Source organism: Malaclemys terrapin, chromosome 9 (assembly GCF_027887155.1).
Source record: "Malaclemys terrapin pileata isolate rMalTer1 chromosome 9, rMalTer1.hap1, whole genome shotgun sequence".
NCBI lineage: Eukaryota > Metazoa > Chordata > Testudines > Emydidae > Malaclemys > Malaclemys terrapin.
Window position 1 is genome coordinate 49,056,919 of NC_071513.1, and position 26,816 is coordinate 49,083,734.

At 48.5% G+C, this 26,816-nt stretch overlaps 1 protein-coding gene across 1 annotated transcript in view; it reads left to right on the plus strand.

Annotated features, from left to right (window-relative positions):
- Window positions 1-26,816, plus strand: part of CROCC2 (ciliary rootlet coiled-coil, rootletin family member 2) — a 170,121-nt gene that overhangs the window by 1,049 nt on the left and 142,256 nt on the right. The window contains exons 2-3 of the mRNA XM_054039911.1: window positions 23,829-23,979; window positions 24,808-24,953. Coding sequence (XP_053895886.1) covers window positions 23,829-23,979; window positions 24,808-24,953 — 297 coding nt within the window. The remainder of the gene's footprint in view (window positions 1-23,828; window positions 23,980-24,807; window positions 24,954-26,816) is intronic.

Consider the following 26,816-nt stretch of genomic DNA (forward strand, 5'->3'; position numbering starts at 1 on the left):
TTAATGTCAATAACCCCAAGAATCCTGTGCTGGACTGGATTGGGGAGTATTGATAGTGTGAGGGCTGTGGGCGAGAAAGGTGGAACAATATAATGCTGTGGCTCGGCTGCATAGTTTGGGCATCACTTGAAGTTCCACCTAACTTTGGTTTAAGGTGCCACATGATGCCTTGTGTGGGGCCCTGGGGCCCTAAACAGGAAAGGGAGCCAAAAGAAGGTTTGACTTTCCCCAGCTGAGGAGATGGAGACTCACCAACTCTCACTTACCTAGAGGGAGAACCTCATTTTGTGTTCATTTTGAGACCATTTTAAAAGCCTGTTCCCCTTACAAAGGAGAATTTCCTGTGTGTTTTGGTGAGTCTTGCTCAGTCTGATCTGAAATATCCCTCCTCCCACTTGCTGTAGATTGGCAGATGGGTACTCCCAACAGTCACTTGGCAAAATTCGCCTGCATGGGCACAGGTAGGGAGAAGAGTCTGAGCCACAGCAGCTCCTCAGACAGCTAAGAGCTCAGGACTGTCTCCCCCTGTGACCATTGCCTGTGGCCAGTAGACCTACATGTTGGACCCCTTGTCATGTCTGTTGCATAGATGCTGCTGTTACTAGTACCAATCTACGTTGACTTGCTCAGGTGGGTTGTGGGTCATGTTAAATGGTTTTGGCTGCAAATACAGGGCCTGGTGTTACATCAAGTGTGTTTGGCTTGAGAGCAGATGCTGGGATGGTGGTGCCTAGCAGCCCGGGTGCCAAAATGGACAGCGGCATTGCTCACCTACATAAGGAAGACACCCATTTGGGGTTGTGAAATGTTATGCTGAACTGATCTTCTGTCTGTGGTGTAAGCTAAATAAATGCAGATGCTTATCTGATAATTCATGCATGTCTCTGGTGCTGCACTGAGATTTCACTTACATGTCCTTGCAAGTCCTTTGAATGCTTTCTGTATACATGTTTAGATTATAGCATGCAGAGTGAGGCTATGTCTACACTACGCACCTTTTAGTGACACAGCTGTGCCGCTAAAGCCGTGCCACTGAAAGGCGCACAGTGTAGCTGACAAAAAAACTTCTACCCCCAATGAGCGGCAGTAGCTTTGTTGGCAGGAGAGGGCTCCTGTTGACAAAGTGCTGTTCACACCAGCATTTTTAATCGGCAAAACTTTTGATGTTCCGAGGGGTGTTTTTGTTGTTCAGGTTCCAATGCAGACAAAGCCTAAGAAATAAAATATCAGTAAAATGGACACCGAGATTTACTTAGAAATAACTGAAAGCTGCAGAATTGGGGAGGTGGGTGTTTTTTAGAGCTGTCATCACATCCAAAGGCCACTAGAGGGCAGCAAGATCTCAGGAGGAGGAAAGGAAAAGATGCTCAGGAGGCAACAGGATTCAAGTGGAGTTGGGAGCACCTGCTGAGGTTTAGGCTCTAAGGGTGAGCAGGGCAGTGATGTGCTGGAGGGGCTAAAATTCTGCCATAGAACTGAAGGGAATGTTGGGCTATTTTCTCCACTTGTCTTGGGGCTCATACCTTTGGCTGGATGCTGCTAATCTGCCCCTGCCAGGGAGAGCTGATCACTGGGATGCATCACAAAATTTTGCGGATCAGTCAAGGGCCAGGTTATTCCCAGTAACTGATTTAAAACTGAATAAATATGGTTAAAAATGAAACAATTGTGTGAGGCTCTTATGACCATCGGCACTGCCAGCCTGAGCCCTGCATTTTAATGAACAAGCTGCAATGTCTTTGAAAGCCTAGAACCAATCTCAGAGGCTTTGAAATAGAAGCCCCACTACCTGCACCAAGAGATGCAGAAGAATCTTGTTCTTGTGTTGCTGGCTGTGGCCCTGGCTACTAATATGTGTGCTGACTCAGGCTGCTGTGCCTGCCTAGAGTCCTACTGAAGTCAGTAGGAACCCATGCTAGCAAGGGGTTCATATTAGCAGATAGATTTGCAGGACTATGGTTGTGCTGCCCCCTAAGCATGTAACACTCCTTCGGCACAAGGGCTTGGTCTACACTAGGAGGTTATGTCGAATTTAGCAGCGTTAAATCGAATTAACCCTGCACCCATCCACACAACGAAGCTATTTAGTTTGACATGGAGATCTCTTAAATTCGATTTCTGTACTCCTCCCCAACGAGGGGAGTAGCGCTAAATTCTACATGGCCATGTCGAATTAGGGTAGGTGTGGATGGAAATCGACGCTAATAGCTCCGGGAGCTATCCCACAGTGCACCAGTCTGTTGATGCTCTGGACAGCAGTCCGAGCTCAGATGCTTTGACCAGCCACACAGGAAAAGCCCCGGGAAAATTTGAATTCCTTTTCCTGTCTGGGCAGTTTGAATCTCATTTCCTTGGATCTGATCGCTGTGTGGGGCGATGAGTCCGTGCTTTCGGAGCTGCGATCGAAAAGACGGAATGCAAAGATCTATGAGAAGATCTCAAAAGCCATGACAGAGAGAGGATACAGCCGGGATGCAACGCAGTGCCGCGTGAAAATCAAGGAGCTGAGACAAGCGTACCAGAAGACCAAAGAGTCAAACGGACGCTCCGGATCCCAGCCCCAGACATGCCGTTTCTACGAGGCACTGCATTCCATTCTAGGTGCGGCCACCACCACTATCCCACCACTGACCGTGGACTCTGAGGATGGGATATTGTTGACAGCCGCTTCCTTGGAGATGTTAGCGGACGGGGAAGATGAGGAAGGTGATGAGGAGGACGAGGCAGTCGACAGCGCTTACAACGCTGATTTCCCCGACAGCCAGGATCTCTTCATCCCCCTAACAGAGATCCCCTACCAACCGTCCCCAGGTGTTAACCCAGACCCTGAATCAGGGGAAGGATCAGTCGGTAAGTGTTTTAAACATGTAAACATTTATTTTGAACAGAACAGGAATATTAACAATGGGTTTTTCATGATTAGTTTGCCCTAGGCGCTCTACTTTTTAGTCCTTGCCAGTGCAGCTACTGGAAAAGAAGGTCTATATGTCCGGGGACAGAGCTGAAATCCTCAAGGAACATCTCCACAAAGCTCTCCTGGAGGTAATTGGAAAGCCTTTGCATGAGGTTCCTGGGGAGAGCGGCCTTATTGTGTCCTCCATGGTAGGAAACTTTTTCACGCCAGGCTATCATCAAGTACTCTGGGATCATTGCCTTGCAGAGCATGGCGGCATACGGCCCTGGTTTTTGCTGGCTTTCACACAGCATGCGTTCTTTCTCGGTCTCAGAAATCCTCAGCAGAGTGATGTTGCTCATGGTGACCTGCTTAGAATTAGGGGAATGTTACTATTACCTTTACAGAACTGTCACCGGCGGTTTACAGCCACGCGGTGGAGGCGGGAGAGAGGCAGCATACTGTTTTTTTTTCCGGGGACAGCCGTGAGGGGGTGGGACAGGGGCAGAGTTTATGCTTGCCGGATTGCTGGCAGCAGGAACTGGCCAACGATAGGAGCATTGCTTTGAACGTGAAAGGAGGGCACTGCTATAATTTAAGTTTTAAGCAGCCAAAAGTCTACGGCTTACCATGTCAGCCTGCTACCCGAATTCCGCTGTCCTGCCCCGCTTGTCTGATCTCCACTGCAAGACCCCAGGCATTGAATGCGAAGGCCGAAAATTCGACCTTGTCCTGAGTGTGCATGTGATAGGTGCTGTGCATGGTCTTGTTCACAGAGAAAGACTATGTTAATTGTTCACAAAAAATTATCTTTGTGAGGAATTCACTCCCTTTTTCCCATCCCACAGCTGCAACTGTCTCCCGACCTACCCTGGCATCCCCCTCCCAGAGGCTGGCGCAGATTAGGCGGAGAAAGAAAAGGACACGGGACGACATGTTCTCAGAACTTATGGGCTGCTCCCGAGCCGAGGCGGCCCAGCAGACCCAGTGGAGGGAGAACATTTCGCAATACCAGCGAGCACACAGCGAACGGGAGGAGAGGTGGTGGCAGGAAGACCAGCAGGCGACTCAAACGCTGCTTGGACTAATGAGGGAGCAAACGGACACGCTCCGGCGCCTTGTGGATGTTCTGCAGGACCGGAGGCAGGAGGACAGAGCCCCGCTGCAGTCTATCTCTAACCGCCCTCACCCGCCACAAAGTCCCATACCCCCCTCACCCAAAGTCCCAAGAAGGAGGGGCGGCAGGGGCCGTGAAAACTGTCACTCCACCCCTGCAGACTGCTCAAGGACCAGAAGGCTCTCATTCCCAAAAATTTGATAAGTCCTTTCCTTCCCGCCTCACCCAAGCCCCCGTCCCAGTTTCATCCCCTAACTGTGTAGTTGCTAATAAAAGATAAGTTTCTGTTAATTACTGTTTCCATCATGTTCTTTTAGGGGAGAGTGTGTTTGAAGCGGGGGAAGGGGGTTGGTAATTGGAGAGGACAGTCACCTTTACCAGGGTACAGACATGGGGACAGGTTCAGCAGAAGGTCACACACACATTACAGTCACTAGGCACCCTGGTCAGTCTGGGAGGTGGTTTTCATGTTGTGTGTGTGTGTGGGGGGGGGCATGTGACTTTGTGGCGGGAGAGGGCGGTTACAGATCTTATGCAGCGGTCCTTATCCTGGATCACAGAGCCACGCAGCAGGGGATCTGTAACCGTCCTCCCCTGCCACAAAGTCACATAGCCCCCACACACCGAGTCCCGAAAAGGAGGGGTGGCAGGCTCCATTGAAACAACCAGTCCACCACTGCGGACCACTCTAGGAGCAGGAGCCTGTCATTCCTCGAGTTTAGAAGCGTTCTTTCCATCACTAGGCCCGCTCCCCACCACAGTCTGCGTCCCAGTTTCAACACTTTACCGCGAAATCCATAATAAAGAAAACGGTGTTCATTAACAAAGTTCCATTTATTTTATTTTTAAACGTGTGTTGGAAGGGGGGGGACGGGATGAACGGGGTATGTAGCTGGAGAGGATAGTCAACATTAAGTGGGTAAAGAAACGGGGGCAGGTTCAGCTTCTCTTTAAACAAACTTAATAGTCACAGGTTACCCTGCTCACTGAGGAACCTAGCTTTCAAAGCCTCCCGGATGCACAGCGCGTCTTGCTGGGCTCTTCTAATCGCATGGCTGTCTGGCTGGGCATAATCAGCAGCCAGGCTATTCGCCTCAACCTCCCACCCCACCATAAAAGGTCTCCCCCTTGCTCTCACAGAGATTGTGGAGCACACAGCAAGCTGCAATAACAATGGGGATACTGGTTTCGCTGAGATCAGAGCGAGTCAGTAAGCTTCTCCATCTTCCCTTGAGACGTCCAAAAGCACACTCCACCACCATTCTGCACTTGCTCAGACGGTAGTTGAAGAGTTCTTTTTCAGTGTCCAGGGCGCCTGTATAGGGCTTCATGAGCCAGGGCATTAGCGGGTAGGCTGGGTCCCCAAGGATCACTATAGGCATCTCCACATCCCCAACCGTTATTTTCTGGTCCGGGAAGTAAATACCTTCCTGCAGCCGTCTAAACAGACCAGAGTTCCTGAAAACATGAGCGTCATGAACCTTGCCCGGCCATCCGACGTTGATGTTTGTAAAACGTCCCCTATGGTCCACCAGTGCTTGCAGCACCATTGAAAAGTAGCCCTTTCCGTTAATGTACTGGCTGGCCTGGTGGTCCGGTCCCAGGATAGGGATGTGAGTTCCATCTATAGCCCCACCGCAGTTTGGGAATCCCATCGCAGCAAAGCCATCTATGATGACCTGCACATTTCCAAGGGTCACTACCTTTGACAGCAGTAGCTCAATGATTGCGTTGGCTACTTGCATCACAGCAACCCCCACGGTAGATTTGCCGACGCCAAAGTGGTTCGCGACTGACCGGTAGCTGTCTGGCGTTGCAAGCTTCCAGAGGGCTATGGCCACTCGCTTCTGGACAGTCAGGGCTGCTTGCATCCGGGTGTCCTTGCGCTTCAGGGCAGGGGACAGCAACTCACAAAGTTCCAGGAAAGTTCCCTTCCGCATCCGAAAGTTTCACAGCCACTGTGATTCATCCCAGACCTGCAGCACTATGCGGTCCCACCAGTCCGTGCTTGTTTCCCGGGCCCAGAATCGCCATTCCACAGCATCAACATGACCCATTGCCACCATGATGTTCACGGCGCGGGGTCCCGTGCTTTGTGAGAGGTCTGTGCCACTCTCAGACTTCATGTCCTCACCGCGCTGCCGTAACCTCCTCGCCCGATTTCTCAGCATCTGCCTCTGGAAAAGGTGGATGATAAGGTGCGAGGTGTTGACAACGGCCATAACTGCAGCGATGGTCACAGCGGGCTCCATGCTCGCAGTGCTGTGGCATCTGCGCTGTCACTCACCAGAAAAGTGCGCGAACTGATTGCCCGCCAGCGCTTTCAGGGAGGGAGGGCGGGAGTGACGGTTGGATGACGACAGTTACCCAAAACTACCCTCGACACATTTTTTTCCCCAACAGGCATTGGGGGCTCGACCCAGAATTCCAATGGGCAGCGGGGACTGCGGGAACTGTGGGATAGCTGCCCACAGTGCACTGCTTCCAATGTCGACGCTTGCCCCGTTAGTGTGGACTCAAAGTCGAATTACTGTCTTTAGTGTGGATACACACGTTTGACTTTGTAATATCAATTCCACATATTCGTTTTAAGTAAAATCGAACTACTCTCGTAGTGTAGACATACCCAAGGTGTCACTGTCCTTAGGCAGTTTCATCTCGCTCCAATGGATTGCTCTGTCCCCCACTCAGTGTCAGCTCTGTCCCTCTGTAGTTTTCACATGGTTATCAGTGGTATGATCTGTCACCCATTGTCAATAGCACAGCAATGCCCCACTCACACTGCTGCTGGTCAGACCTCTTTAGAGCACTGAAAGTCACTAGGATCACCAAAGCGACATGCAGGAGTCCTGCAAGAGACTAAACCACGGGCAACATTCCCCTCAAATCCTGATCTTTATATTGTCTTTTTAAGTAAAACATCCCTCTGTTCCTGAAACTCCTGATGATCCTTGTATTCTAGGCAGCTGGGTCTTTTTAACAGTGGGGGGAATTTAGGTCTCTTTGGACTCTGGGGCTGTAAATTCTGGGATCTCAGTTCACCCCCTGGAATGAATCTGGCCTTTAGAAAAGGGAGTGACTTGGCCAGTCAGCTAAGGTTTGAATTTGAAAGCCAGGGTAAAGAGATGAAAAAAGTGGCCAAAGTTCAAGTTAAGACAAATTCCTGTGGGGAGCCAATTCTTGGGCTCACTACTGAGAAGTCCCTGCCTCTGAAACCCATCACCTTGACCCCTGGATACTTAGATCCTGCATCCTGGATGAGCATAGGTTGGACAGCACATAGGAGATGGAGAGTCAGTCTTTAGGGGCCAAAGCCATTTAGGGCCTTGAAACAGTTCACCAGCCCTTAGACTTTCATTTGGGAGTCTCCCTGGCAACCAGGCCAAAAGAGTGGAATCAGTCAAGCTGCCTGCCTCATTCAAAAGGAGAAGGGCTGCATTGTGCCCGAAACCGACTTTCTGGGGGGCTTTGGTGGGTAAAGCAGGGCTAAGCCCATTGCAGTAGCCAAGCTAGAGGTAAAGAAGTCATGGATAACGTCATGGATAACTGAGAGGAGGAGGCATCATCCCTGCAGGCTGAGGCAATTTGTGGTCATACTTAACCCTTTACAACCTCCTAGGAGAGGAAGTAGGTACAACTGGGGCTTTGTGATGCAGAGTCCAGTCCTGTAAGCTGCTAAGTGCTAAGCAACCTCAGCTGGCTGTGAGATCAGAAGGTGCTCCCAGAAGGTGCTCAGCTCCTGGCAGGATGGGGCTGAGCATTTGCTATCCTGCACTGCTGGTTTAGGATACCGACATCTTTCCCTACCACAGCAAACCTCCTCCATGTAAGTGAGGGTCCCTGTATTCCAGCCTGCTTTAAGCGCAATGGCAATGATGGTTTAAAAATTACCGCACTTGCCCTTGGCCCTGTTGACCGAAAGAAGTGCAGCATCAGCTCAACACAGGACATGTCCACCATCAGGGCCTCGTTTCCTGGCTGTGCAGAGAAGATGGACTCAAGGAATCCATTTTGAAGCACTTGGAGGAGAGGAAGGTGATCAGTGGGAGCCGCGATCGGCTGAGCCTGCAGACGCGGCAGGTAAACAAATGGCCTGGCTGACAGGGTGCTTACCCTGGCAAGCCGCGTGCCAAAGGTTGCCGATCCCTGGATTGAATTAATGGACTATAAGGTTGATAGAAAGCTGGCTAGATTGTTGGGCTCAACAGGTAGTGATCAATGGCTCAATGTCTAGTTGGCAGCCAGTATCAAGCGGAGTGCCCCAGGGGTCGGTCCTAGTTCCAGTTTTGTTCAACATCTTTATTAATTATCTGGCTGATGGGAAGAACTGCACCCTCAGCACCCTCTGACACTAAGCTGGGGGCAGAGGTAGATACGCTGGAGGGTGGGGATAGGATACAGAGTGACCTAGACAAATTAGAGGATTGGGCCAAAAGAAATCTGATGAGGTTCAACAAGGACAAGTGCAGAGTCCTATACTTAGGAAGGAAGAATCCCATGCACCGCTACAGGCTGGGGACCGACTGCAGTGCTGCAGAAAAGGACCTGGGGATTACAGTGGATGAGAAGCTGGATATGAGGCAACAAGGGCACACTGCTGACAAGAAAGCTAATGGCATATTGGGTTGCATTAGTAGGAGTGTTGCCAGCAGATCGAGGGAAGTGATTATTCCCCTCTATTCGGCACAGGTGAGGTCACACCTGGAGTATTGCGTCCTGTTTTGGTCCCCCCACTACGGAAGGGATGTGGACAAATTGGAGAGAGTCTAGTGGAGGACAACAAAAATGATTAGGGGTCTGGGGCACATGACTTACAAGGAGAGGCTGAGGGAACTGGGGTTATTTAGTCTGCAGAAGAGAAGAGTGAGGGGCAATTTGATAGCGGCCGTCAACTACCTGAACAGGGGGTTCCATAGAGGATGGAGCTCGACTGTTCTCAGTGGTGGCAGATGACAGAACAAGAAGCAATGGTCTCAAGTTGCAGTGGGGGAGGTCTAGGTTGGATATTAGGAAACACTATTTCACTAGGAGGGTGGTGAAGCACTGGAATGGGTTACCTAGGGAGGTGGTGGAATCTCCATCCTTAGAGGTTTTCAAGGTCTGGCTTGACAAAGCCCTGGCTGGGATGATTTAGTTGGTGTTGGTCCTGCTTTGAGCAGGGGATTGGACTAGATGACCTCCTGAGGTCTCTTCCAACCCTAATATTCTATGATTCTATGAGTCTATGATTCTCAATCTGCTAGTTTTTGTCCTTCTCTCTCCTCCTGTGAGTCACCCTAGCAGAAGGAAAAAGGCAGTGTCAGGCAGAGACAGCACCATTCGGATACTGCACCCAGGGCTGCTCCTTCTCCGGTTGCCCCAGCTGTGTTGAAATCCCTGGCACCAATGGGAGTCCCTGTCTCCTTGGGTCCCGCCATTCACTGTACTGCAGCCTCCAGGCTCCAGCTGGAACCCATTACCCAGCCGGTGCCAAAGTGTTTGCATCCGTTCTGGAGCTAAGAGGTGGCCTGAAAGTTATAAATGACTCAAGTTTTTGTGTGTCTTGCAGTTTCCTTGCTAAGATGTGGCATGTGTGTGTTAAAGGGGAAACCCCAGAACAGCTAGAAGTGAGTTGAGGAGGGATGGGATTGTTGTTAAAGGGACACCATGAGCCTAAAAATCACACTGCTCTCTGCACATTTTTTACCTGCTGTTGTTACAGACGATGCCTCAGGGCCCCAGAACTGTAGGAGATTAGGGGGGGAAACCCCATATTTATCTCTCTTTATCCCAGTTTGGTTGCTCCATGCCTTTTGCAGAGAAATTGAAGAGTCAGTTTAACTGTTTCCCTCGAACAGCCAGCCAGGCCCTGATCCTGCAAACACTGAAGCATGTGCAGAGCTTGACTCATCTGAGCAGCCTTCTTGACTCCTAGGGGCTATTTCCATGAGTAAAAGGTTAGGCATGTGCTTAAGTGTTTCCAGGACTGAGGCCTTAGTCAGTCTGGTTCCCCTCATGTTGTGTGGGTCCCTAGCTATTAGAACAAGCAGCTGCTGGTGATGAGAGATGAATGAAGTACTTGAACTATTCTGGGGGCTTTTGGCCTGCTTCCATTTCAGCCTCTAGAGGGTGTAATTGCTAGTTTCATACCCTGCTTTAGCAGAGATTTATATTTGTGGGGGGTGGATAGTCAGCTGACCATGAGTCTCAGTGCAAAGCTGTGGCCAAATGGGCTAATACAATCCTGGGCTGCATAAACAGGAGAACTGCAAGCCAGAGCAGAGTGGTTATTTTACCTCTATATTTGACACTGGGGTGACTGCTGCTGGAACACTGTGTCCAGTTCTGGTGTCCACAAGTCAAGAAGGACATTGATAAATTGGAGAGGGGTCAGAAAAGAGCCGCAAGTATGATTAAAGGATTAGAAAACCTGCCTCGTAGTGATTGAGCTCCTGAGGTCTATCTATTTAGCTTAACAAAGAGACTATTAAGTGGCGATCACAGCCTATAAGTATCTACATGGGGAACAAATATTTAATAATGTGATCTTCAGTCTAGCAGACAAAGGTATAACAGGATCCAGTGGCTGGAAGCTGAAGCTAGACAAATTCAGACTGGAAATAAGGTGTACATTTTTAACAGTGACAGTAATTCGCCATTGAACAACCTACCAAGGGTCATGGTGGATTCTCCATCACTGGCAAGTTTTAATTCAAGATTGGATGTTTTTCTAAAAGATCTGATCTAGGAATTATTGTGGGGCAGTTATCTGGCTTGTGTTATACAAGAAGTCAGACTAGATTATCACAATGGTCCTTGCTGGCTTTGGAATCTAGAACTGCTGGCATTTCCCCATTGGGGAGGTTTTCTCTCATTTTGTAGCAATTCTCAAGCACTTCTCAGTCACAGATTGCTGTTGAATGGGGCAGGAGGACTGATCTGAGGGCTGGGTCACAGGGAGAAATGGGGATCCCTTTGGATCAGGGCTCAGTTCAACCAGTCTGAGTGAGATAAGTCTGGTGGCCTAAGATCAGTATCAATGAGAGAAATGGCCATACCAGCAAACGCCATTGGGCAAACTTTATTCCACAGAGTCCTGGGACTGATTTACAAGGAGAGGCTGAGGGAACTGGGGTTATTTAGTCTGCAGAAGAGAAGAGCGAGGGGGGATTTGATAGCAGCCGTCAACTACCCGAACGGGGGGTTCCAAAGAGGATGCAGCTCGGCTGTTCTCAGTGGTGGCAGATGATGGAACAAGAAGCAATTGTCTCAAGTTGCTGTGGGGGAGGTCTAGGTTGGATATTAGGAAACACTATTTCACTAGAATGGGTTACCTAGGGAGGTGGTGGAATCTCCATTCTTAGAGGTTTTTAAGGCCCAGCTTGACAAAGCCCTGGCTAGGATGATTTAGTTGGTGTTGGTCCTGCTTTGAGCAGGGCATTGGACTAGATGATCTCCTGAGGTCTCTTCCAACTCTAATATTCTATGATTCTATGACTGTGATGTCCTGAAGGTGCAGAGAGGGGGATCCTACGGGGCGGTATCCAGGAGCAGGGCAGCTAGGGTTGCCAATGCTCCATGATTGTCCTGGAGTCTCCGGGAATTAAAGATTAATCTTTAATTAAAGCAGGGGTAGGAAACCTTTGGCACGCAGCTCGCCATGGTAAGCACTCTGGCGGGCTGCATGCCAAAGGTTGCCGATCCCTGAATTAAAGATTGTCATGTGACAAAACCTCCAGGAATACATCCTACCAAAACTGGCAACTCTAATGGGCAGCATGGGCAATCTCATAGTTAATCTACATAGGAGCATGCCCCCATTCATTGCTTCTGGGTTAGTAGCCTTTAGCAGCACAGAGGTCTACTTAGCAATTCTGGGGCTTTATGGGGGCCTCATTGGACCCCTCCTTTCCCTGCCATGCCAGCTCTGAAAAGGCTTCTGGTTGTGACAGCCATTTTTAGCTCAGCCTTAGATTTATACAAGGCGTTCCCTTCTCCCTGGGCTGCGTGCAGCCCAGGAGTGTCACTAGAGCAGTACTGGTTGTTTTATAATACCCTGTAACTATAAAATTCCCTCTGTAGTCACATCTGCTGGTACATTTTTTTAAGGCAGTGGAAGACAGTAGGGAGGTATCTTTAAAGCACAAGATTCTGCTCTTGGAAACTTGAGTGTAAATCCTGAGTTGACTCTAGCAGAGTCACTATGATTTTACACCAGTGTAACAGAGTAGAATGTGGCCTTGGCACCTGTTGTCGAGCTCAACACAAACCAGGGAATTGTTACTGTCAGTTTCCCATTACAAACATACAATTCTTGCCTGTTGCAATGGAAGGAAGAGATTTACCACTTCTGGAGGGGTATTTTGTAAGGAGCAAACTTTGTGGTGCTTGTGTCTGTCTACCTGCAATGTATTTTGCCCTCCTTCTGCATGCGGAGCACTGTAAATCAGCAGAACGTGTCCAGAATAACTGAGCTTTCTGCCTGAAATATGCATTGAATCAAACACAGCTGGTTTGGGAAATCTCTTTGGTGACTCTGCTATAATTGATTGTCCTTTATAATCACACCCATTGCTCTAAGCAGGGTGCTCTGCTGACATCAGCCCAAGGATTCTTCTCACTCCTCTCTCCTCTTCCTTCTCACCTTCCCACTCCCCTACCTGCTCTCATGGTATGAATTATAAGGCTAAAAATATTATCGTGGCCCGAGGTCTGTGACTCACTATGCTAAGTCCTAGGCCTGGGTCAGAATAGTTCTGCTGCTCCATGCACCAGTGATCATTGTACATTCCAGTCTGTAATAGAATCATAGAAATGTAGGGCTGGAAAGGACCTTGAGAAGTTATCAAGTCCAGCCCACTGCGCTGAGGCAGGACCATGTAAACCCAGACCAAGGGTACGTCTATACTACCCGCCGGATCGGCGGGTAGTGTTTGATGTATCGGGGATCGATTTATTGCGTTTCGTCTAGACGCAATAAATCGATCCCCAAATCGACGCCTGTACGCCACCTCGGCAGGAGGAGTAAGCGGAGTTGATGGGGGAGCTGCGGTGGTCGACTCGCCGCCGTGAGGACAGCCAGGTAAGTCGAACTAAGATACTTTGACTTCAGCTACGCAAATAGCGTAGCTGAAGTTGCATATCTTAGTTCGAACCCCCCCACTAGTGTAGCCCAGACTTTCTTAAAAACCTCCAGTGATGAGAATTCCACAACCTCCCTTGGAAGCATGTTCCAGAGCATAATCACCTGTAGAGTTAGAAAGTTTTTCCTGGTGTCTAACCTATATCTCCCTTGCTGCAGATTAAGCCCATTACTTCTGGTTCTGCCTTAATTGGGTATAGAGAACAGTTGATCACAATCCTCTTTGTAACAGCCCTTCATATGCTTGAAGATTGTTATCAGTTCCTCTCCTTAGTTTTCTTTTCTCAAGACTAAACATGGCCTGTTTATTTAACCCAGGGATCGGCAACCTTTGCCACACGACTCACCAAGGTAAGCACCCTGGCGGTCCGGGCCAGTTTGTTTACCTGCCGCGTCCGCAGGTTTGGTCAATCGCAGCTCCCACTGGCTGGGGTTCGCCGCTCCAAGCCACTGGGGGCAGCGGGAAGCAGAGGCCAGCACATCCCTCGGCCCGCGCCGCTTCCCGTCGCCCCCATTGGCCTGGGACGGCAAACCACGGCCAGTGGGAGCCGCGATCGGTCAAACCTGCAGACGCAGCAGGTAAACAAATGGGCCCAGCCCGCCAGGGTGCTTACCCTGGCGAGCTGCGTGCCAAAGGTTGACGATCCGTGATTTAACCTTTCTTCAAAGGTCAGGTTTTCTGAAGCTTTTATAATTTTGATGCTCTCCTCTGGACTCTCTCTAGTTTGTCCTCATCTTTCCTAAGGTGTGGGGCCCACAGCTGGACATAGTACTGCATCTGCGATCTCACCAGTGCCAAGTAGAGTGTGACAATTACCTCCCATGCAACACCCCTGTTAACACACCCCAGAATGATATTAGCCTTTTTTGGGACTGCATCACATTGAGTCATTTTTGATTTGTGATCCACGATAATCAACACAGAGCTTTCTCAGCAGTACTACCACCTAGCCAATTAGTTCACCATTTTGTAATTGTGCTTAGATTTTTCCTTACTAAGTGTAGTATTTTGCCATTTATCTTTATTTTATTTCATCTTGTTAAAATTCAGACCAATTCTCCAATTTGTCAGGGTTGTTTTGAATTCTAATTCTGTCCTCCAAAGTGCTTGCAACCCCTCTCATCTTGGTGTCTTCTGCAGATTTTATAAGGTTACTGTCTACTCCATTGTCCAAGTCATTAATAAAAATGTTGAATTGTACTGGACCAAGAACTGACCCTGTGGGATCGCACTGAATATGTCCTCCCAGTTTGACAGCAAACCATTGATAACTGCTCTTTGGGTACAGTCTTTCAGCCAGTTGTGCACCCACTTTATAGTAATTTAATCTAGACCACATTTCCCTAGTTTGCTTATGATAATGTCATGTAGGACTGTGTCAAAAGCCTTATTACAATCAAGATATATTATGTTTACACCTTCCATCCATCCATCCGGTCAGAAATACTATCAAAGAAGGAAATTAGGTTGGTTTGGCATGATTTGTTTTTGACAAATCTATTCTGGCTATTCCTTATAACTATTATCCTTTGGGTGCTTCCAAATGGATTGTTTAATAATTTGTTCTAGTATCTTTCCATGTATTGAAATTATAGGTACTATGTTGGCCCTTCTTCAGTCCTCTGTGACCTCACCCATCCTCCATGAGTTTTCAAAGATAATTGCTAATGGTTCCAAAATTGTTTCAGTTAGCTTCTTCAGCACCCTAGGATGAATTTCATCAGGCCCTGCTGGCTTTAATACATCTAGCTTATCTAAATATTCTGTAACCTGTTCTCTCCCTATTTTGGCTTACATTCCTTCCCCCTTGTTGTTAATATTAATTGTGCTGAGAACCTGGTCGCCATTAATCTTTTTAGGAAGACTGAAGCAAAATAGGCATTAAACACCTCCACTTTCTTAAAGTCATCAGTTATTAGCTCTCCTTTCCTGCTAAGTAGAGGACTTATATTTTCCTTCATTTTTTTCTTGCTCCTAATGTATTTAATGAACCTCTCCCCTTGCCTTTCATGTCCCTTGGAGGTGTAACTCACTTTGTGAGCAAGTCTTTCTGATTTTCTCCCCATGCTTGTGTTATTCCTTTGTATTCCTCCTTAGCAATTGGTCCATATTTCCACTTTTTGTAAGATTTCAAGAACCACCAAGTCTGGAAATAAATGGTATATCATGGGAAGGGTGGACTTCCCAATTCTTCAATGCTATAGTGTTGCCAGCACAGGGGTGCCCGAGGACAGCAACAGCGGGTTCGTTGCCCGGTGTGCTTCGCGTCAATAAACACACCAGGTGGAGAAGCAAACAAAGTTTATTTGGGATCCCAAAGCGGTGCTAGGAGACAGACACGTCTCAGATCAAGCACACTAACAGGAACAGTTTTTCTTCTTTTATACATTTTGCAGGTAAGCCTCACCCCCCCCCTTCCGCTCTAGCCCTCCTTTTCTCCCCCCCCCGTTCCTCCCTCTACCCCTCCCTTCCCTGCTAATAGTTAAGTCATTCTTGGCAGCTATAAGGCTAGCTTGTTAGTAACTTCTTTAAACCGTTATCTTGTCCTTTTTCCCTTCAGCCAGAAACATGCAGGCCTCATTATTACTGCTTGAGCAGGGGGTTGCACACAGATAACTGGTTGCTTACATATTCCAATTGCACCTGGCTTTTGAGGTTGATTAGAGTTTAAACATGGAAGGATAGAGTTTGGTTCACTTAGGCCTAGTGCAGGAAGGCTTCATTGACACTTAGTGGCCTTCCACCCTCCCGAGTTACCTAGGGTGATGCCTAGTGACGTCAACAACTCCCTCCTTTGAGAATACTCAACAAGCTTTTGGCTGAGTTTTCTCATATTCTGTGGACAAGATATGATTAAGTGCTATGAAGCTGGGGTTTTCAATGAGAGGGTATGCCGGGATTTTTGAGGGGCGGGGGGGCACAAAGCTTACGGAGGAGCATTTTAAAACAAGCAATTAGGAGGAGGGTGACCAGGCACAGTACCACATCTGTGAGGAGGAGACGCACAAGGCCACCCCCAAGTCCTCCTAGGTCAGGCAACCAACTTCAAAGGGAATCAAAAACCGTGGGTTTCCTTTCCTGGGCCTTCCACTGCTTGAAAGCCTGTTTGGCCGACAGGATGTGCTCGTTAATGTCCTGTGAGTTTTCCGGGACATAAGTACAACATTCATTCCCAATAAGGGCACACACTCCACCCTGGGAGGCTAAAACATAATTTAAGGCCTGTCTGTTTTTCAGGGACAGCAACCAGAGCTGGTATAGCTCTGAGTTAAGGCTTTTCTTTATGGCCAAGGTTTCATTAGTGAACTTGGTGAGAAACACAGAGAGCCTATGATAAAATTGGGTTAGCTGTTCCACCCCATAGGATGGGAGGAGGATCATACCCAACCTGTCTCCTTCCTTAATGGGCTCTGAGGTGGCATACAAAGATTTACGCTGCCTGGGGTGGCCAGGGGTTGTCCCTTAATGCATACTGGGATTCAATGGTACAGTTTTGTGACAAGGGGGTACCCGAGATATTTCTTCCCCTACTGAACCATCCCCAACAGATATCTGACCAATTTTGGGGGACCACCCTCCAGGGTAACCCTGCTGCGTGGTGCGGGATTTGGGAGCATACTCAGCAGTTAGAGAGGTTAAACTCTTGGGCAAAGCAAACCTGCAAGGACTCATATGTGTTTGTTTCCAAGTTAGTAGGGATCCCTTTCCATCCCACATGTGCCTGGGGGGAACGGGAGGTAACGAAAGGAATGTCCCTATGGCAAAGAGTACCACTGTGGCAGACCCTGGACCTGAACTCATGCTGGGCAGGTGACCCTAAGGCCTAACAATTACAATTCCCCAAATACCCACAAAATAACAATTACCAATAGTAGGCAGATTAAAAACAAAGAGGGACCAGGCCACCAGGTTAGGCCGGCCCTGTGAGAGTAAACACAACCAATGCTTAGAGTTTTGACAGGGAGTGCGCTGTGACTGTCCAAAGAGACCACAGGGCATTCCCAGCAGGCCTTATTGTCTTTTGAATAACAGTTTAAGTCTCAGGTCGTCGCTGGTAGTCCTTTTCCGTAGGCTGGACAGTCCACCGTTCAGGAGCGGGCACTGCCTTCAGACGGGAGTGATGAATCCAGTTCTTGTGTCCCTTGACCTTTGCTGCTGTGTGGGAGACCAGCAGGACGGTGTGGGGTCCCTTCCACTTCTCTTGGAGAAGCTAGTTCTTCCAGGTCCGAATGAGAACGGAATTGCCTGGCTGCAAGGAGTGGACAGCGGCATCCAGTGGGAGAGGCTGCAAATCTCTGGTATACCTGTGGAGAGAACAGAGAACAGCAGACAGAGAGCACATATACTGAGATAAAAAGCCACACCCCATTTCCCACTCCCCTGCCAGAACCAGTGTACCATTCATAGGCCATGCCCTTCCAAACATAATCTCCAAGGGACTGAGCCCTAACCTGTCCTTTGGGAGAGTGCGAATGCGGAGCAAAACAAGGGGTAAGGCATCAGGCCACTTAAGGGAAGCCTCTTGGCAGACCTTTGAGAGGTGCCGTTTAAGTGTCTGATTTGTGCGTTCCACTACTCCACTGGCCTGTGGTCGCCATGGAGTGTGGAGCTTCCAGGGGATTTGCAGGGCATCCGATATCTTCTGAACAACTTGGGATGTGAAGTGTGTTCCGTTGTCAGATTCCATCCACTGGGGGAGTCCAAAGCGGGGAATGATCGCCTTGACAAATTTCAGAGCCACCATTTTGGCAGTGTTATGGCATGGGAAGGCTTCAGGCCATCCGCTGAATCGATCCACCAAGACGAAAAGGTATTTGAATCCTTGGGTCCAGGAGAACTCAGTAAAGTCTATTTGCCAAATCAGTCCTGGGCCTGGGGTAGGTTCCAGAGTGGCTGATGGCACTGACACTCCTGGTCGAGGGTTGTTCTTTTGGCAGACTAGACATTCAGCCTGTACCTGGGAGGCCAGGGGTGTAAGAGCCTCCCTGCCAGCGTATAATTATTTGTTTCTTCACCAGGGTCAGTTCTTAATGTCTTTTGTAGTCAGGTTTCAGAGTAGCAGCCGTGTTAGTCTGTATCCGCAAAAAGAAGAACAGGAGTACTTGTGGCACCTTAGAGACTAACAAATTTAATAAATTTGTTAGTCTCTAAGGTGCCACAAGTACTCCTGTTCTTCTTTTTGTAGTCAGGAATCCCTGGACTGTGTGGTTTCAATGAAGCAAGTGTTCCTTCTTCTCTTTTCCTGAAACAGTGTGGTTCAGCATCATACAGGGGAGAAGTTACTAGCACATCACCCTGTCTTTAAATAGGCTTATCATCAGTTGGAGAGTCCTCCCGAGGTGGAGGGGTCTTATTACAGTGAGAAGCATGGGTTCAGGTGGGCAGTCCTTGGTACTTCACAGCGGTGTTGGTGGTTAACAGGACTTGGGAAGGGCCTTTCCAGTGTGGAGCCAAAGCAGTTTTTCGTTGATGGACTTTACGTAGACTCAGTTTCCTTGTTTCAATGAATGGCAGGGCTGCTAGGGTCATTGGTTAGCACTTCTTTTATCTGTGAGAAAAGAAACCTAACACATTTCATTAATGCCTGGCAGTGTTTTGCAGATCTCATAGTTGCTTGGGCACATTCAGGCCCCCCTTTTCTTGGTTGTCAGCCAAGTCTTAGCTGTGAACAATGTCCTTGGATGGTGCCAGCATCTTATCTTTGGACTGAGCTTGCTAGCTATATTTTTTTCCTCAGTTAACTCGTTCTGTTCTTTTTCCTGCTCTCCTTCTTGGCTTCTTTTAACTTACAAAAGAAACTTCCACTCTTCACTCATACACCTTTTCCCAACAATGAATACATACACATTGCCATTATACACCCTTCCAGTAAAATAACTTCTATACAGAGCTTTGGAGCAACAAACCAGGACAAGCACACCCACTTTTGAGGAGTCCAACAAAGTTCAGGAGGCTCACAGTGGCTTTAAGGCAAGGGATGAGACCCACAGCAGCAATTAACAAGTCATCCACATATTGCAGGAGGAGGACCCTGTCCTCATTGTCCCACTCCAAGTCTCTGGCCAGGGCCTGGCCAAACAGAGTGGGGGAATTTTTAAATCCCTGGGCCAACACTGTCCAGCAAAGCTGCTTTTTAACCCTCCTTTTGTCCTCCCACTGGCTCCACTCTGGGGCTTGCAAGGCTGAGGGCTCAATTGCAAGGGTCATTATCCAGGCATTCTCTGGAGGTAAGGTGAGGGTTATTTCATCTTGGGTGGCTCCTAAGCGACAAAGCAGGTCCCGTCCCAATAGAGGCATTGGACAATCAGGGAGGTAAACGAGTTTGTGAGATAGAGTTCTGTTTCCCAAAGCACATTCCGCTGGGGCATATACTGGGCACTTGGTTCCTTTCCCTGTGGCACCCACCACAGTGAGGGACTCTGACACAGGCAGCTGCAGGGGTTGGTTTACGGCGGTTCGTGCAGCTCCAGAGTCTATTAAAAAGTTTATGTCCAAGTCTCCCACCCTCATGTTTACTCGGGGTTCCAGGGGCAGGATAGTCCGTCTCCCCTGACACTCCTATTCTTGATCCTCCGCTGCCATCATAGGGGTACCTTCCCTTTCAGGGCACTCATTTTTCCAATGTCCCTCCTTCTGGCATCTGGCACACTGGTTGCGACCCAGACGCCTTTCCTGTGAGCCAGGGCGCCCATGCCCTTTCATTCCCCGGCCCCTTCCACCTTCCTGGAATTTTCCCCTGCCACCGGCCTGTACTGCTGCGAGCATCATTTTCGCTTGCCTCTTTTCCTTTTCTTTAGACACAACCTGATTACGCTCCACCTCAGACAGCAGGGTCTGCATAAGGACATTACAATCATCCCAGTCAGGCTTACAGCTAGCCAGGCACCCTTCAAAGACCGAGATAAACTTGCTTGGGTTCGTAGAGAATTCCCCTGCCTGTTCCTTAAAGGCTGCTAGGTCCACCGGGTTAAAAGACACATGGGTGTAAACCTGCATAGTAGTGGCCTGATTCCTATCTGAGCCATGTCTGGACACCACGGTCTCAGTGATCAACAGATAAAATTCCACTGAGGGGGCAATCTCTGGGAGCTGAGACACCTTGTCTTTATATGGTGGGGGTGTGATAGCTGAAGGGGACACTGGACCTGCCATTACAGCTGTGGGGGGGTTCTGGGGACTAACAATAGCTACTACCGAACCTGTCGGAATCAAATTACACTTTTGCAAAATATCTAACCTATCTCTTAGCAACAAACAACTGTACATACATATGTTCATTCCATTTACCCGTTCGCTGACAAAACAGATGCAATTGAAGGATCGTGTTATAATTAAGTGATCCTTCTGGTGGCCACCTTTCCTGGTCCTCTAGCTGATATTGAGGCCAGTCTACTGTACAGAATCTTTTCAGTTTACTTTTAGTTATTGGATTTGCGCGAAACACTTTCCAATTCACCAGAATGCATTCCAAGGGTGTACACCTTGCCCTGCCTGCAGTACTCTGTCCCTGCCCCGTAGGGAGACACTGGGTGTCCCCGGGTCAAGACAGATAAAGTCCCCACTGGACTGTTCCTACCTTATCCAAGGGTCCGGTTCTGCACCGTCGCCCTATCCATGCGACCAGTTCCCCACCGTCGCCCGCAGCTGCTTCTCTACTACTCGAGCGCGTTGCACTGTTGTGCCCTCTGGGGTCGACCAAACCATGTCTTCGCCGAGGCCCCCGGTAAAGTCACCGGTGCGCGCTGGGCGTCGGTCATTGCCGCAATCTGTCGACCTCCGAGAGGGGTCCAGGCAAGGCTAAATTTCAGCCTCGAGCTCCACGTTGGGCGCCAAAACTGTTGTCAGCACAGGGGTGCCCGAGGACAGCAACAGCGGGTTCGTTGCCCGCTGTGCTTCGCGTCAATAAACACACCAGGTGGAGAAGCAAACAAAGTTTATTTGGGATCCCAAAGCAGTGCTAGGAGACAGGCACGTCTCAGATCAAGCACACTAACAGGAACAGTTTTTCTTCTTTTATACATTTTGCAGGTAAGCCTCACCTCCCCCCTTTCCGCTCTAGCCCTCCCTTTCTCCCCCCCATTCCTCCCTCTACCCCTCCCGTCCCTGCTAATAGTTAAGTCATTCTTGGCAGCTATAAGCCTAGCTTGTTAATAACTTCTTTAAACCGTTATCTTGTCCTTTTTCCCTTCAGCCAGAAACATGCAGGCCTCATTATTACTGCTTGAGCAGGGGGTTGCACACAGATAACTGGTTGCTTACATATTCCAATTGCACCTGGCTTTTGAGGTTGATTAGAGTTTAAACATGGAAGGATAGAGTTTGGTTCACTTAGGCCTAGTGCAGGAAGGCTTCATTGACATTTAGTGGCCTTCCACCCTCCCGAGTTACCTAGGGTGATGCCTAGTGATGTCAACAATAGGATCTCTTGAATTGGAAACGGGAATGCCTCACGAATCTCCTCAGGAGCCTGAGACTCTGACAGCCTGTCTGGCTTGCTGAGAGAAGGAATCTGAGCAGAGGCATAATGTTAACTACCCTTTAATGTTTATAAAACTGTCCAAATTTCCCATGTTTAATATATAGGCCTTAATTCTGCAAGTCTTCCCATGATGGTCCAGCACCACCACCACCAGTAGAGGCAGATTGTGATCTTGAGCAATCCATAGTCCCCTGCACTGAGCGGCTCTGAGGCCTAGTCTTCACTGCTCCAAAAGGTTTATTTTACCTCAGGGTAACTAAGGTGCTTGAGCTGTCCTGAGGTTAAAACACACCACACAGTGAAGACCAGGCATTGTAGTTTTACTGTGGAGTAAACCAGGCAAGTTCAACCCCAGGCAGGGTTTTCCCTGCCCTGCAAAAATGTAAGATATCAAAATAATTTTCCATCCCAAATCAGTACAAACAATAGAAGTCTTGAAAAATGTTGTGAATTGAAAATCTGTTAAAAGTTGGTTTGGCTCAGTCAAAATATTTTGCTTTAATAATTTAGAAATGTTTTATTTCGATTTTTGAAATTATAGTAAAATTTTTTTTTACTATAATTACCTTAAATTTTGAAACAAAAATACATTTTGAACAGTAAAACTGGAATTTTCCATTTTGAACGTGTCACAAACTATTTTAACAATTCCAAAACCTCCCCCCCTCCAAAAACACCTTTTGAGCAGAAAAATTTGTTGAAACTGAGCCTTTCCTGCCAAAAGTTTTGGTTTTGATTAATCAGCATTTTATTAAACCCCTCCCCCCCAAAAAAGTTTTTGTTGGAAGATTCCCAACCAGCTCTAGTATTTTTTTTTTTTTACCTCCGGGTAATTAATGGTGGGAACTAGCCTAAGGGAAAACACAGTGAAAACCAGGCCTTTCAGTTTTACCATGAGGTAACTCACCGAGGTTAGCCCTATACCCTTTTGTCTGGGGTTGACCTTGCCTATTTTACCTCATGGTACAACTAAAGGGCATGGTCTTCACTGGGCTTTTTCCCTCAGGATGGCTCACATGCATTAGTTAACCAAGGTGTGTGTTTACCTCAGGGTAACAGTGAAGACAAGGGTTGAGGCCTGGTCTACACTTAAAAATTAGATTGACCCAGCCACTTTGCTCAGGGCCGTGAAAAATTTTACACCCTGAGCATCGTAGTTAGGTTGGCCTAACACTCCAATGTAGACGCAGCAAGGTCAATGGAAGGCTACTCCTCTCAGCCCTTCTCTAATTGGCTGCCTCTTATGCAGCCTCCCTAGGGCTCTATTAACCCCTTAGAACCCAGTGTGGGGCAGCCGCCCCATCATAGGCTGTAACAGATGACCCAAACCACAGTGGTATAGGAGTGCTCCTAGAGCTCTCCCTGGGACAGTGCAGCTACACCCTCCCCCAGCCCAGGGCTGTGTCTGAAATGCACCGTCTTGATGTAAACAGGTAACCCCACTGATTTCAGCATGAGAATGGTAGAAACGATCTTGTAGGCCTTACTGCTGACAGGCCGGAGGGACTAGGTAGTCACGCAGCAGTGCTTTTGCCAGTGCAGCGTTGGGGTCCCCTGCCTTCCCTGTCCTGCCCAGCCCTTTTACATTGCCCCTGTATGCACAGCACTTGGCCCCTTCACTGGGCAGCATCACTTCAATCGAGCTTTAGGCTCTGATATTGTGAGACTTGCTTTGACTAGAAATCCTTTGCTGGGCCAGTGATCACAGACCCCTCCAGTTCCCAGGTGGAATGAAGGATGTGCATCTATGGGAGAGAGGAATCCAGGCCAGTGTTACACCCATTAGAGCCTTCGGCCTCTGATGGCCATTGCTGCAGGAGAAAGAGTGCCTCTAAAGGAGGTCTCCTCCTCTCCAGAGTTGTCCTGGGCCAGAGGGGTGGCTGGGCCATGCCAGAACTGCAAAGGTTCATGGCCTCTGCTGCTGCTGCTCCGGGCAGTGTAAGGCAAAGGCCCCCTTAAAGGGGCAGACCTGCAATGGAAGGGGGCAGCTTGGCTGGAGTCACCCTGAAATTGTAGCCCCCACTAAAGAGCTGCCTATGTGGACAGCTGAGGGTGTGGGATGGGGTATGCATGTTTCTCAGCCAGGGTATGCTAGCATCCATTGACAGTGTGATGGGCTCTGCCAGCCCCCTGCACTCTGGTTTGGTTAATGTCTACTCACATGTATGATTGCCTGACCAGGAACCAGCCAAAGGGTAACATCCACCTATGTTTCAGAAACTAGAGGACACGGTCCTGAGCCCAGAAGCCAGCAAGGAGGATAAGACATTGACTGTGCGGGGAGAGGGGAACCGAGCCACGCCCACCCCAGTTCCTGCCAGGATTCGGCAGATCATCACTGAGAGCCTGGCCGAAGAGTCATCCCAAGGTACAGGATGGGCATGAGCTCTTCTGGGCCAGGGGAGGGGCCATGGGGGTGCCCAAGAAGCATCCATCTTAGCTCTGAGAAGGCCTACAGGGAAGTCAGCACTGCAGTGGGGAATGGATTGAGTGAGCAATGGGGCTGGTGGGGTAGGAGGGATTGTTAAGGGGTCCATTCAGCTAGCTGGAATAATCTGGGTATTTTTAAATGATCCAAACCTGCCCCTTGGATCCTGCAGAGAAATGCTTTAAATGTTAAATAATTTAACTGAATTCAACTCTCACTATCCCAGGTTAGAGTAACCAGCCAGTTTATTCTGAGTGTGTGGAAAAAATGAGGGAAGTGTTTTTAGGTTGTTTGCAGCAGGGCTGGGAGAGTCACAGGATCAACTTTGTACCTGATTGTCAGCAACACTGTACACAGGAGAGTGACAGCAAATAGTAAAAAGGGAGCAGGTATCAATCACCATTATAATATGTATATACTGTCGCATGTAGGGGCCACCCAGGTGAGATCAGAGCTCCACTGAGGTAGGTGCTGTACATTTAGTTCCTGCTTCAAAGAGTTTACAATCTAAATAGACAAAGGAAGGATTATTCCCATTTTCCAGGAGAGAAACTGAGGCCCAGAGAGATTAAATAACTCACCCAAGGGCACGCGTGCATTCTGTGGCAGAGCTGGACATTGACCCCAGATGTTCTGATTCCCAGTTCAGTAGCTTAATCACAAGGTCATTCTTCCTGCCCGAAGGCTGATGCCACAGCTAGCTCTTCACGTGGCCTGCTTGGTTGGGACCTCCTCACACCACTAATCCACATTTCTTGTTCCTTCCAGCTCTGTGGGAAACAACCTCTTCACTCAATATGCAGGAAGAAAACCGTATGCTGCAAAAGGAGCTCTCACGCCTTGAGGACCTGCTGGCACACACCCGGGCAGAGAAGGACGAGCTGGCGAGCAAGCATCATGCCATCAGTGAGAGGGTGAGTGCTGGGCTTAAATCCATCTGAATCCCTTTGGGTGTGGAACAATCTCTGTCAGGCTGGCCAGCTGGTTTCTGGGGTGGATGCCCCATCTTTACATGGCATTTCATGAGTGCTGATGGGCAGCCACTGAGAAACAAATAGGAGGGAGGCTTGGAATTCATCGTGGGTATGCATAACATTGGGGCAGATCGTGAACTGGCGTGAATCAGAAGCCACACTGAGGTCACACCCAGCTCTTACATTTAAACTACCCATTGGCCACACCTCCTGTGAAGCCTCCGGCTGGATGATTTCTCCCCAGTTCTTTCAGTGCGTGATGATCAGTCAGTTTATGTCCATGGATGTAGGCACCCGGCTCTCAGACTGAATTGGCAAAGTAACTCTAACTGCAGCTGTCACAGGGGAGAAAAAACTCAGGACAAAAATCGGTGCACTTGGCCTGATTTCCTGAGACTAGTTTTTCTAGCTCTGCAAGGAAATGTATCATCTCCCTTATCCTGGCAGAAAGGTATTCTGGAACCCTGAGGCAGTCACTCCTCCCTGCGGAGGCAGCAAGTATAGCTGCTGCTGAAGATGAGAAAAACTCTTGGATAGATCACGGAGTGATTTTTTTAGGGCTTTTGGTGTTCTGGAAGTGCAATCAGAATAAGATGATCAGCAGGAGTGGCCTTTTATCTGAGACCTCAGCACTGACATTCACAGAATGGTAGAACTTTAGGCCAGAAGGAACCACTGTGGTCAGCTCGTCCCCTGCGGGGGAGGGGGAACATTGTCTGGGCAGTTAGACCCATTCAGTACCCCTGGGTTATCATCACTGGCCTGAGGGCTGTGTCCCCCCTATGGGTGAGGCTGATGAAACTGTCTGATCCCTTGTGTTAGTCTAGCACAGAAGTCAAGCACATATTCCCTGTCACTCATTAGGACTGAGGTGTATTAGCCAAGCCATGTGGAGACCTACGCCTGGAATCAGGAGAGGCATTCCACCTTTGGATGGAGAATCATTGGCAGAGTACTGTGTGGGAGCAGCTAGCAGAGGGCTTGCCTGCATTATGCCTGTCTCCAGCTAGTGTTATCAGCCTCTTGTTTTCATTAGCACTGCACATAAATCTTTAAGCAAGAATTTTAAAAGATGATTTATAACAGGCCCAATTCTCTGGCCCCAACTCTGCCAATAGCCCTACTAACTCACAGTGTTCTCCATGAATCTCAAGGAGTCAGGAGTGTCAAGCTGTCCTGCAGCGACTTAAGACCGTGAGTGCCAGCCTCAAGGAAGACTGTTAAGAACCAGGGCACAAACCCCAAATTGGTGCTGAGTTCTGTGCTTAAATTTCACCAACCAATTATGTGTAAACTCCTCAGGCACTATAGCAGCCTTAATGTAGAGTGACAGACAGTTCTCTTGGCTACTCCAATCTGTCTAGCCACCCAGGTGGTATAAGGTCCCTTATACCCAGGATCAGAGGGAAGCTCCTCTCATTGATTGGTAACTGGTTAAAAGATAGGAAACAAATGGTAGGAATAAATGGTCAGTTTTCAGAATGGAGAGAAGTAAATAGTGATTCCCCCAGATGTCTGTACTGGGACCACATATTTATAAATGATCTGGAAAAAGGGGTAAACAGTGAGGAGGCAAAATTTGTAGATGATACAAAACTACTCAAGATAGTTAAGTCCCAGGCAGACTGCAAAGAACTACAAAAGGATCTCTCAAAACTAGGTGACTGGGCAACAAAATGGCAGATGAAATTCAGTGTTGATAAATGCAAAGTAAAACATCCACTCAATGTGCAGCGGCAGTCAAAAAAGCAAACAGAATGTTGGGCATCATTAAGAAAGGGATAGATAATAAGACAGAAAATA